We start from the raw sequence: 13,065 nt of genomic DNA on the forward strand, positions 1-13,065 counted from the left end.
AGCGCAGTTGTTTCGCGCCATTAGTTGCTGTCTCAGTTCGGAGGTCCTTTTACAGCCGCAGCAGCAGCAGCAGACTACTGCGAGTAGAATATTTTTCTTGTTCCGCTCAAGGTTTTGGGGAATGTAAAGCAAATCGACCTGGAAAGCATGTGCAGTCTACCTGGCATACTTGTGGATCGGCGCGCTTCTTTATTTGTTCAAGGAACCAGAGCATGGTCCCCATGTGGCTTCCATGTTGCCAATGTATTCATTGTCATGGAGGCATGGGTTAATAATTAATATACTAGTAGTATTCCTCCTTCCATGAGCACTGTGCAGTCCATGTTCTTCAGCTGGCCTTCTGGCTCGTGCACATGGCCTCAACGCTGGGACTGCCTTGAAAGGCACTGTGGAGTCCATGTTTGTTTCCAGCAGGAAAGGCGTCGCTGATAACTTCAGTCAGCACTCAGCAGCAAAGTCAACGCGGAAAAATACTACTACACGATTGTGTGAAGTGAAATCCACTCCTGTCTGGAGCTCTTTTGAGTTGGTTGAGAGTTGAGACCGTGGTTGGGTTGCAGTAGGTCGCTGATGCGGACTAGTCCAAACAGTTTCAGAAATGGTCGGTCATCCACGATGGCTGACAGATTTTGTTTCATATTATGTACAGAAGACGCGAACTGTATGCAAACTATGAATGTGACCAACGGTCAGCTTACTGGGTGTCTGAAATTCAGCTGCTTGGCTCTGGCTTAGCATTTTTTTTTTGTTGGTATGGTATGCATGAAGTTGGTCATCTCGCCTGATGGGTATCCGCAGCTCCTCAAGGAAGTCGATTGCATTGTGCCGAGTGACAAGTGGTCTGTCTTCCAAGTTCCAACTATAGATGCAATCTATCATTTGTTGGAATGTGGTTTACTTGTCTTCTTAGCGATAAAGCATGGTGGGAACATGGAAAAAGAGCTATAGGTTGCTAAGGTGCCATGAAAAATCTGGTTGGCTAGAGCTATCACCAGAAGTAGCTTTCTCCTCGTTCGCTTCTGTCAGTTCTGTGATTTCATGCGAAACCCGTACGGGACTTGTTTCTCCTGGACTGACCAGACCAGCAGAGTAAAGCTGGGAGATGCGTTTTTGTCGCGGAGAATCTGCAGCAGCAGGTTGAGAATATGTGGCTACACTGTTGACTGCAGGTTCGGAGGTGATCTCTGACGAGCGGGCCCGCTCGCCCGATCGATGCACGGGCCAGCCTCCCGTTTCCGGCCCAGCTGTGCCCAAACCGGCCTACCTGTCAGCCCAAGGAGGACGGACGACGTTGTTATCTCCCCTCTTCCGTTTTTAAAATTTAATGCAAATGCACGACAGCTCGAATCTATATGATTATAAGACCCTTCAGTGAGTTTTCGAATATAAATTCAGCACTAGCCCGGGTGTGTACTTTTGTGCTTACTGGTGGACACGTACATGCTACCGGCAGTACCGCCTGCGCGTGTACGTTCCCTCCAGCCGACACGTCTCCTTCCCTCTACGGCTCTACCCACTCAATGACCCGCCACCTGTAGCGGGCGGTGCGCGAAACGCGTCGTGATGTGCCAATGGCAGCAAGCTGATCCGGCGACGCGCCAATGTGGCGGTGTGGCCGGAGAAGCTGCACGCTCCAAGGAACGCCGTGTCACTTCATTTTGGCAAGCACGTCGGCGTCAGCCCATCGGGGAGATCAGATCAGGTCCAGTACTCCAGTCCCACCAAAATTCCAGACGAGAGTCTAGAGGGGCTTTGAGTGAGTGGCCACATGGCGTCCACACGGTGCGGCGAGGACGGCGCGCCGAACGCCCTTGCGTCCGCGACCGGGCAACTGCGCCGGTAAGGCGATAACGCGGCGCGCGGGGCAGGGCCGTAGGCGCAGGACACGGAGACGGCGACGAGCCGAGAAAGATTGCCGCGAGGAAAGGTGTGGTGTGGCATTGCGTCCAAGCAACAGACGCCTCCTCTTTTCTGCACTGGACGATGTGCGCCTAACTAGCTTAGGCTGTCTTCGGCAGTCTTCGATAGATCGATCCTGGCGCTTCTTGTTCCTTTGTGCCAGAACGAAAGCATCGTGACGACATACGCACGGACGTACAGATGGCAGCTTGGTCCCAGCTCAACTCTTTACGTGGACGCCTCACCGTGTGCACGAGCACGAGTTCGTGCGTGCCGGCACGGGTGGTGTCCTGGCCTAGTGGCCTGTACCCGTCGTCCTGGTCGGCAGTTGCTTGGAGGCAAGGCCAAGAAGGGTGGAGGTGGAGTTCCTTTTGTCCATCCGCTATATTATTAGTTATCGTTTAGTACAGCGACACGGTCTTTAAAATATAATTTTGATCAATATTTTTGTTAAAATACAAATAAACTTTTAATACATTTATATGTTCGTGCGTGCCGGCACGGGTGGTGTCCTGGCCTAGTGGCCTGTACCCGTCGTCCTGGTCGGCAGTTGCTTGGAGGCAAGGCCAAGAAGGGTGGAGGTGGAGTTCCTTTTGTCCATCTGGTATATTATTAGTTATCGTTTAGTACAGCGACACGGTCTTTAAAATATAATTTTGATCAATATTTTTGTTAAAATACAAATAAACTTTTAATACATTTATATTTTTATAAAAGTACTTGTTAAGATAAATCGGTGTATATAAACATTATGTTTAAAAAACTATATAATAAAATATTTATTTATAGTCAAAAACTTATAAGTTCAACTCAAAGCTTGTTCAAAACAACAACTAATAAGGCACCAGAGAAAGAAGTGGCCTAGTGGAGGCAGGGAGGGGTGTCGATTCAAGGTCTTCCACCGCACGGTTTCTTGTTACAGGAGAAAGACTTTACCGTCATTTGCACACCAGAGACCTGTAATACCTACTCTTGTTTATTTGATGCACAATGTGATACCTACGCTTACTGTCTTGTAGGATAAACATTTTTTTGGTTATTTTGTACGGGTGGAATTGCTATGCCTTTTCTCTTAAAATATAAGAAGGTATTTTTTTTTCTTTGCCGGATTCAACAAAAAAAAAAATAAAAAGGGGTCGTCGCTATATGGCATCCGGCTGATGGCTTCTCTTTTTTTCCCCTTGTTTCTTCTTCATATGGTTAATTAACATGCATGAAAATGGAAGCGGCTAAAGGAAATAGACGTGTTGGTGGGATCTGGCGCCTGAATTTCTAGCTACAGTACAGTTATAAATGGTCAGTTGTGATTTTATCCTCATCCAGTTCTATGATTTCGCCTTCGTTATTTAAATTCCAAGCCACCGTGCACCGTTTATACATGTTCTAGACTCAGTTAGCAAAGTCTAACAAATAACAACAGCGATGCTAAGTTGCTAGCCCCTTGCTTTTTTTTTCTAACCCTCTCGACCTTTACCAATTGGCATGTGCGACTTGTTAAACTCTGTTTAGATTTGAACTATTTATAGCTTTTTTTCTATAATGTTGGGTGCAGATATTTAATGTCAAAAAAATAGAGGTTAAAATCACATACTCGAAAACTGAAGCGCAAATTCTATTTGGAAATTTAGTTTTTCTAAAAAAAAACTGAACTAACAATGTTACCACCTCTAACGCCCCGTTTTGATCATTGGAATTGAATTACATTATAATAATAGTAATTTAGGCATATATCAATTAAGATAATTCGGTTTTATGCAAAAAATATATTTGTATTCTATTATTAGCAAGATGTCGAAGATATTTATGTGCTACATTTTTACTATAGAGGAGTGAGACGAAAAGTGTCATGCAAGTTATAGAGTAGAAACAAATTCTACTAATACATAAAATCATTTCTCACCCTCCACCCTATAAATTTGAGATAGACTTATATCTGAACTTTGAAAAGTGGTGGAATGTCAATTTCTAAACTAAATAAGTTACTTTATTGAGTGAATTCCAATTCCTCTAAAATGAAGGGATCCAAACGCTCCGTAACAGAAAAGGTGTAAACTCCACCTTTGCTTTGAAAGAGCTAGGAAAATGTTACAAAGTTAGATAAATAAGAAGGAAAGCATGATTAAATTCAAAACAGGACTAAGAACACAAGAGTGCCTCTAGTATTAAGTTTATTACAGTTGAAGTGCTATTTCCCGTAATTTCTAGGTAAAGTTGATGTATCTAAAAACACAGGTGTTGATGACATGAGAGAAGTCTTAAGTCTACTATGGGGTGTTCAAATGCTAGTACAATTAGATAGCTCAGTCTAGACTCAGTTAGCAAAGTCTAACAAATAACAACAACAGTGATGCTAAGTTGTTAACCCCTTGCTTTTTTTTCTAACTCTCTCAACCTATACCAATGGGCACGTGCAACTTGTTAAACTCTGTTTAGATTTAAACTATTTATACATTTTTTCTATAATGTTGGGTGCAGATATTTTAATATAAAAAAATATAGGTTAAAATCACATACTCGAAAACTGAAGCGCAAATTTTATTTGGGAAATCTAGTTTTTTTAAAATCTGAACTAACAATGTGGTAAAACTCTACCTTTGCTTTGAAAGAGCTAGGAAAAGTTTACAAAGTTAGATAAATAAGAAGGAAAACATGATTAAATTCAAAACAGGACTAAGAACGCAAAGAGTGTCTCTATAATTAAGTTTATTACAGTTGAAGTGCTATTTCTCGTAGTTTCCGTTGATGTATCTAAAAACACAGGTGTTCAAGACCTTTAGAGTATCTTATTGAAGTGTTAAACGCATAAAAACGGCAACACGTCTTGAGTACTACTTTATCTGTTCTTTTTTATTTGTCGCATTTTAGTTAAAAAAATAACTAGCCGATGACAAATATTCAAGAACCAAGTTAGTAATAATTAGCTGATAAAATTAGGTAAATATATTTAAACAATCTAGCTAATAGTTAGTTAGCTATTTGTTAGCTAGCTAATTTCACTCTCATTTTTAGTCAACTAACTATTAGATCTAGTACATTCAAACCCCCTCTTAACCCTTTGATGTCCATGTGCCTTAGTTTTTCGTCATCTTATATAGAAAACCAAGTAAGGGTTCGTTTAGATGTCCATGTGCCTTAGTTTATATTCTGTGATTCGGTGTAGAATTCCGTATAAATTCCACGTCAAACCACTCAAACGCGTATGTATTATTGGTGTGAATAAATGGACATATAATTTAAGTATTAGAAATTGTTTATATTTATGTGGTGTTTGATGTACTAGAGCTAATAGTTAGTTGACTATAATTTGCTAGTGAAATTAGTTAGCTAACAAATAGCTAGCTTATTATTAGCTAATTTACTAAAAATATCTAATAGTTAAACTATTAGTTAGTCTATTTAGATGTCTTCAACTAATTTTAGTAGCTCACCTCTAGTGTACTTGTTTATTTTTTTTTAAAAAATAGGGCACCTATGCTTGTTGACTTCGATAGTAAATAAAATTCGGGTATTTGTACCGGTGAGTTGGTGAGATAGCTATGTTTCTTTTTATTTTTAAACAATAGAGATCTTTTTCTGGCATCCCGCCGGTGCCTTTTCTTGTGAGTGAATTCTTTATCTTCTTTTTGTATTGTTTGTTTCTGGGCAGCACGCCACGCATGGAACAAATAAAATTTGATCTAGGTATGTTTAAGGTCTTTGGCACATATAAATTTCTAGTTGCAATCTATTTATATTTTTGTTGAATCTGTAATTACATATACTCTCTCCGTTTTCTTATTTATTTACCATGTTTTAGTTCGAAAATAAACTAGCGGACGATAAATACTCAAGAACGGATGTAGTATTAATTAGTAAGTTGCAGCGTTTTTCTTGTTTAATTCCAAGGTAAAATTTCAGGTGAACCCCTCTTAAGCATATGAATTCTACAAGACATTTGATTCGGCCGTTAAAGACAAAAAACCCACCTGATCTTTTTTTTCCTAAAATGAGCCAGCATGTATGCCCATATAATTTGGATGTGGTTAATAGAGGTCATCGCGTTGGTTGTTTACGTATATCCAGAACTGTTCGTATAAAAAAACACTTCATTTTTTCTCATGATATTCTCGTACACATAGCACATCCAACAGTAACGCGCGCCCACAGGATAATCCGTTGTCCTAGGCCTTTTTATTCTAGTAGAAAAGAGAGTACCGCTGCTTTATTGAAAGCAAAAGCAAATAAGCATTCACATTGAAAGCAAAATAATCGTTCGCAGACAAAACAAAAAGGGTGAGGACACGGGCTCCTAAACACCGTAGTTTTCACATAAAGGTGACGCAGGTGCAACAGAGATTCCGCCGATTCCACCAATGCCTAAAACCACGAAAGCCAGGCGAGTGTACGCTCGTGTCCACCCATGCCTCATCTTTCAACTTGAGCAGTGGCCACCATCTCTGCACAAAAGATAACCCCCCCAGGAACAACGAACAATAATTGAGAGATTCGACGACCGAATGAGTATCCTGTGACGGCCTCGGCAACTCGCTAGCTCCATCTCGCCATCTATCTGTTCATGAAACAAAGCACTATCTTCTTCTAGAGCTGGTCACCCAATCTCCCTCGCTTCCACAGTCACAGAGGCCAGGACTCCTTTTTTTTTCTGGTGGAATGTAGGGGCAACGCGGAAAACACGCTGCAAACCTTGCGTGCAAAGTAGGCTTTTACCACCAAAACCTAGCAACAATCCATGTTCTTGCGAGAATGGCAGGCACCAGCACTCCAGCAGAGTCCACTACATGTATTGCATCAGTCAGTTCCGGCGCAAAAAGTGCAACGGCGATCAAAAGCGAGTGTATACGTACGGTCACTGAATTCATTTCAGAATCAGGTTTTTGCTATCACCCGAAAATGACACATCACCTCCTTGAGCAGTTCAGTCGGACTGGACTGTAGGGATACACATCCTGTGCATCGATCGAGATTTCTGCGGAGGGCGGACGTCCAAGTCGCTTGCTTTGCTTCACCCGGTGGAGAAACCAGAGCACAGCGCATGACTTTTATAAATATATATATCGTTCGATCTATCTATCTATCTATATATACTCCTGTTGCGTAGAATCGGCACAAGGGTGCACGTTCAGGAGGAGCTCTCGTGGCGTCCTAGTCTGTGGAAGGTCCAAAGAAGAAGATGGACGGCGAGATGGACGAGGACGTGCTCACGGAGATCCTCGCGAGGCTGCCGTGCAGGTCGCTGGCGCGGTTCCAGTGCGTGTCCACGTCGTGGCGGCGCATCATCTCCAGCGACTACCTCCGCCGCCGGCTGCCGCTCATCACGTCGGGCGTGCTCTACCACGATGGTGGCAGGAGGCAGCAGTCGTACACGTACGCGTGCGCGTCAGGCGGCGGCGGCGGCGGCGGCGCCATGGCGGAGGCCGCGGACATGCGCTTCTTCCCGCGCCACGAGACGTCCACCATCATCGACGGCTGCAACGGCCTGCTGCTCTACTACGCGTCCCGCCCGGCGGCGTTCCACGTCGTGAGCCCGACCACGCGGCGGTGGGCGGAGCTGCCGGCGCCGCGCGCCATGACGCTGCTCTCCGTGCTGGCGTTCGACCCCCGCGCCTCGCCGCGCTACCGGGTGGTGTGCTTCACCGGGTGGCTGCCCCGGGGCGCCACCGTCGAGGTGTTCGACTCCGAGCGCGGCGCGTGGCGGGGCCACGAGCTCGACTTCGGCCTCGGCACCGACGCCATGTCGGCCTCCATGCACTACGCCGCCGGCGCGCTCCACGTGCTGGCCTACTCGGGCCACGTCGTCCGCGTCGACCTGGACACCATGGCGTGCGCGGTCACCCCGCTCCCGGCGCCCGTCAGCTGCCGCGCGCGCGCCGGGCACTGCCGCGGCCGCCTGCGGTTCGCGTCCAGCGACGGCCAGCGCCTCAGGATCTGGGAGCTCCAGGACGCCGCCGCGGGCGAGTGGGCGCTCAAGCACGAGATCGGGGTCAGCGACGTCGTCCCCGGCGACGCGGCGTCACAGCCCATCACGTTCCTGTTCATGGCGTTCCACCCCGACCGGGAGCTGGTGTACCTGTGGTCGCCGTGGAAGCTGCTGGCGTTCGACTTGGTCGAGAGGCGCGTCCAGGAATGGGTGTTCGGCTCCGAGAAAGAAGGCACGCATCTCATACAGGTTTGGCTGTTCCCGTTCTCGCGCCATTTGGCCAACGCGCTGGCCTGATCAGGCCGGCTTGCCGACGAGCCAAAAAAAAAAAAAAGAAACATGGGGCGCAAATGTTCGTTGCCTATCCACACTGCTCTGCTTGCTTAAACATTGATAAAATATCAAAAAAAGAAAAAGAAAATAATGCGTCAAAGACTGTGTTCGTTGAACAAAAAAAAAAGGGAGAAGAAAAAAGACGATAGGTAGTAGAACTGAAAAATACATGCATGTAACAATTATACATTGCACGACATGTCCATGTCCTGTATATATCATGATTACTGGTATTAGGACTGTTCACCTGTAACGGTGTGCAAGCGTGGAACTGTCTGTGTCGTTGATTTTCTAGTAATGTTTAAGAACATATATATATGTGGTTCAAGTTACTTTGAATGTTGTTAGCAACTGGAGCAAGTTGCACAGGAGATATCAAGTTGTCAACTGAATCGATGTGACAGCTTACAGCGTGTACTCTCATTGTATTATTATCGTGGTACGCTTGAGTTGAAATCATGCCACTCCTTTCCTTTTCGGCTAACCGTTCAAGTTATTTAGCTTGTGAGTGCCATTTACTCACTAACTTAGAATGCGTTGAATACTTGAGTTTGTTTAGCCTCCACGATAGGTGTGCATTCGGGCCCGTCTGGCCTGGCCCTCTAGCGCTAGAGGGCCAAGGACGATACACAGTGCTGCTAGTTCAAGCTGAACTAGGTTTTGTGATTTATTGGTCTAAAAAACACGCTACGGCCAATGCACCAATTATAATTGTGTTTCTTGTTTGTTTTTCTATTGTTATAAACTTTGTTTATTAGATTTGAACAGATAACCGATATGAGTTTTCCCTTAATAATTCCGTGAAAGATACAGACCAACACAAAAATAATAATGAGGAAGAGATCACCGCATTCGATTCCCGCACTTCCACTCGAGTACGCCAGCGGGCTCCAGGCCGTTTGTGCGTGGCGGCGTGGTCCAGATAAAGCCCGGTTTCCTCCTCCTGATCCGCATCCGGCACCGGCAGGCCTCGCTCGCTGGCTCGCTGGCCCACGACTTGCATGGCCCATCAGCGCACGCAGCGGTGCTAGCTGCGATGGACTCGACTCGCACGGCTGATTCCTGAACCCTTGGCACGGACCCGTGATTAGCACAAAACACACACACACAGCGGACTCGGACAAGGAAGGGATTACGCAAAGGTGTCACCAACTCACCATACAACATTACAACTAGGCTCTGGATCGGCAGGTGATCGACGCGACAAGACAACCGGCAGTTCGGCGGAGTATTGTATCTGCACTGACGCACCAGCTTCCTACAAAGCAGCAGGTGAAGGTGGCATTTGGTAAGGCAGTAGGCGGAGTACTTCGCGATGGTTAATCAGACCAGACACCGAACGACAGGGTCTGTCAGGACAGACAGAGAAAAGGGGGCGATAAGATATCTGCTTCTCACCAGAACAAACACATCCAGCTCATTCCACGAGCGTGTGATTTTGTTCGGATATAATAATATCTGAAGTAAAATTGTAACCGAGATCTTTACAAATATCTAAACCCAACAAGCTTAATGATCGAGTTCATAACAGTTGGCTACATGTCCATACAGTATCTCAACTCATAATTATCACATCCAATAGATTTAATGGAGTACAGAAAATAAAAGCTTAATAAGTTCATAACAGTTCATAATCATAACATTGTTAATGTCTCATTGGTCTCTAGTACATTATAGCTGAATGTTAACACAACACAAATCCATTAATCAACACGCATGAGCCATAATAAATTGATAAATAAAAACAACATATAACAACCAGATCCATCAGTCCGTGATATGGTGTATAGTAGCAGCACTGCAGCAGACTACTGCCAACACTAGCAGCCTGTGGTCGTGTCTGTGCCCATAGTGAAGTAGCAACATGCATAGCAACCCAGAATTGTTGTGTATTTTTTGGCTCCATTCTTTTATGGGCCTTAATTTTTAGTGGATGTAGCATATTTAAAGATGTATATTGATATCTCATATCCGATCCAATGTATTTCGGGTATCCAACCCAATAGAACCCGCGGGTGAGTTTGTCTACCATTATTCATATCCACCAGATACGAAACTCGCTAGTATCCATACCCACAGCTACCATCCCTAATACCCTATGTATGCAGGCAGGTACACAACTACACAAGGCTTGCCTCACGTTTCATATATATCGACATATACATAGACAACCCGTATGTACAACGAACGTCGACCATCTCTCTTTATGTACTCAGTTACTCATCGGACACGGTCACACGCCCAAGAAAACTTGATACGATAGGACTTAATTGGACCGACGGCGACACCGACCGATCAGCAGGACCCTCTGAGGATCTCGGCGAGGCCGGCGCGCTGCTCGTCGGAGAGCTCCGTGGGGAACACGACCTCGAGCTTCACCCTGAGGTCGCCGCGCGCGCCGTCCTTCCGCCCGGGGACCGGCATGCCCTCGCCGCGGATCACCCTCTCGTGCCCGGGGCGGATGACCTCGTCCTCGAACGAGCAGGTCACCTTCCGGCCGCCGAGGAGCCGGAACGAGAGGGACCAGCCGGTGAGCGCGCCCGCCAGCGGCACCTCCGCCCTGAGCACCAGGTCGTCGCCCACCCGCTTGAACGCCGGGTGCCTCCTCTCGGACACCGTCAGGACGGCGTCGCCCGGCAGGCACCCCGGCCGCTCGTCCCCCATGCCTTCCAGCACCACCTGCTTCCCTTTCCTCCACCCTGGCTTCACCTGCACCGTCTGCGTCACCTCCTTCTTCACGATCGACCTGCCCAATAGACAAAGCACCTCGAGCCATTAGTCTAGTCTAGCGCTAGAAATGCGAAGATGTGCAGTGAACGTCCAAGAGAGAGTGAGCTCGAGGACGGGGACAAGGAGGGATGCTCAGGAGTCATTGTCCACCACCGTCACATGTAAAATAAAAGAATTATGAATACGGAATTCTGCCCATCGCTCGAAAGGACCACCACTCCTCTCTCTGCTCGATGATACATATACATCCAGAATTGGGGGTATTAAAAGGCTACAACAAACATGCACACGCATATGTGGCCAAGGAAGCATCTTAGGGCCTCAAACAAGTCAAGATTACCGTGTGAAGATAGGATCTCTAGCTGTACTAAAACCGCGTCCGGAAACATTGTCATCGTGACCTTGTGTTAGGTAGGATAATCTTGCAAGAATAGCATAGATACCTGCAATGAGAGAAGGGTTTGACACGCCTATGTTCCTAAGCTAGCTAGATAAGTATTCCACCGACAAATGCAAGGTGGTGGTAGAAAAGCAGTGACCCGACCCCTACTGTAAACACAAATGCGCGCCATAACCTTGCAAAAAAAAAAAAAAGCAGCAGCAGCAGCTAGAAAGCGATTGTGCTCGTGCACTGTTCATCGAGAGCTACCGAACAGGGCGGCGAATTGGGGGTTGGGAGCACAACACGACAGTGGAATGTCTGTCACCATCAGAGAAAGAGTTCTGAAATCTCGCCTAGCCTCAAGTTCCCAAGCATCGGCTCGCTGTTAAAATCTGAATCCACATCGACGACACACATTGTGCCCTTGTTCGATTGAATTCTCCACTTTGTTGTTTTGAAAAGAAGAAGAAGAAAAAAGAATCTACTGGCAACAGTGGCAAGCCCTGATTTCATTTCTTGCAAGGTTTGTGCATCGATCTTGCTCAGCAGGCAGAGGGAAACAGAGGAAGAACAAGATGGTTACCCGTTCCTGGTGACGACGTCGCGGGTGAACGTGACCTCCTTGCTGCATCCGCGGCAGAGCTCCTCGAGGGTGCACTCGAGCCTGCGCTCCAGCGGCGGCGCCTTGCGCACGATGGAACTGGAGAACTCGGCGAAGGCGCGGCGCCCGCCGGGGTTGCCGGCGCTGTACACCTTCTTCAACTCCCTGGCCGGGGTGCCGGGCGCGCTCCTCGCGCAGAAACCGTCACTGCGCGTCCTCTCCACGCGCGCCCCGGCGCCTCCACCCGCCCGGTCGCCGTTGCACGGCCCGAACACGGCCCTGTTCTCTTGCTGGTCCAGGAGCGCCTGCGCGCGCGAGAAAGGGGAAGGGACGTCGTCAGGACAGGACGCGGGAAGACGCCAGGGCGCAGCGCAATGCACACGATTCGCAGGAACGTGCGCACGGCACGGCGGGGAGACGCCGCCGCCGGATCTCGTTCTCACCTCGTAGGCCTCGCTGATGGCCTTGAAGCGCGCCTCGGCCTCCGGCCTGGACGACGGCGGGTGCTTGTCGGGGTGCCATTTCTTGACGAGGCTCTTGTACGCGGCGCGGAGTTCCTGCGGAGAGGTGTCCTTGGGGATGTTGAGGATCTTGTGGTACAGCTCCGGCGGGTTCCCCATTGGAGGGGACGGGGGAGGAGGATGTATGTCGTTCTGGTGGGCGGGCGGGCGGTATAAAGCGGCGAACAGAGGAGGGAGAACGCGAGACCAGAGAAGAAAAGAGACTAGAGAGCGAGCGAGAGAGGATTAGAGGACTGAGTGACTTTTATGTGGACTAGATGGAGAGTAGTGATGTGGACCAGAAAACCGGGTCTAGCTTGTCAGACCTGTGGGTTTATTTCACCGAACGGGTCCGGCACGCTATAGGTTTAAACGGGTAGGTTCAGCCAGTAGGTAAAAAAAGATCAGGTCGAAAAGCGAGTTTAGCGAGCTAAAAAGTATAGTTTAGTAAAAAAACGGACCAAACGTTAAACGGGTCGGTTCAGGCTAGCTTGTCGATATTAATTCTATGTTCGGTTCTAGCTCGCTTATTCATGTCGGTCCGTGTCCGGACCCATTTTAAACGGGCTAGACCAAGCTCTTGCGAGGTAAGGTATCGGGCTAAGGAAACGTGTTTTAGGATCGGGTTTTTGGATTTTGGGGTTGCTGTAGGTGAGAGCGATAGAGTACTTATTGGAAGGGAGGGGTTTACTGCATGAAATTT

At 47.4% G+C, this 13,065-nt stretch overlaps 2 protein-coding genes across 4 annotated transcripts; one reads left to right on the top strand and one right to left on the bottom strand.

The window, feature by feature from the left end:
• The first annotated feature begins 6,279 nt into the window (after positions 1 to 6,279).
• On the top strand, positions 6,280 to 8,626 carry LOC100284405 (F-box protein interaction domain containing protein). 3 transcript variants are annotated; one of them, XM_020542169.3, is made up of 2 exons: positions 6,280 to 6,739; positions 6,814 to 8,626. In XM_020542169.3, the coding sequence occupies exon 2, from the start codon at positions 7,070 to 7,072 to the stop codon at positions 8,111 to 8,113; it is 1,044 nt and encodes a 347-aa protein (XP_020397758.1). In that variant the 5' UTR covers positions 6,280 to 6,739; positions 6,814 to 7,069; the 3' UTR covers positions 8,114 to 8,626.
• A 1,465-nt stretch (positions 8,627 to 10,091) lies between these two features.
• LOC100282402 (dnaJ protein) lies at positions 10,092 to 12,618 on the bottom strand. Its single transcript, NM_001155313.2, has 3 exons — positions 12,306 to 12,618; positions 11,845 to 12,167; positions 10,092 to 10,895 (listed from the first exon to the last, which is right to left on the bottom strand). The coding sequence occupies exons 1-3, from the start codon at positions 12,480 to 12,482 to the stop codon at positions 10,445 to 10,447; spliced, it is 951 nt and encodes a 316-aa protein (NP_001148785.2). The 5' UTR covers positions 12,483 to 12,618; the 3' UTR covers positions 10,092 to 10,444.
• Positions 12,619 to 13,065: the final 447 nt, after the last annotated feature.

Source organism: Zea mays, chromosome 8 (assembly GCF_902167145.1).
Source record: "Zea mays cultivar B73 chromosome 8, Zm-B73-REFERENCE-NAM-5.0, whole genome shotgun sequence".
Taxonomy (NCBI): domain Eukaryota; kingdom Viridiplantae; phylum Streptophyta; class Magnoliopsida; order Poales; family Poaceae; genus Zea; species Zea mays.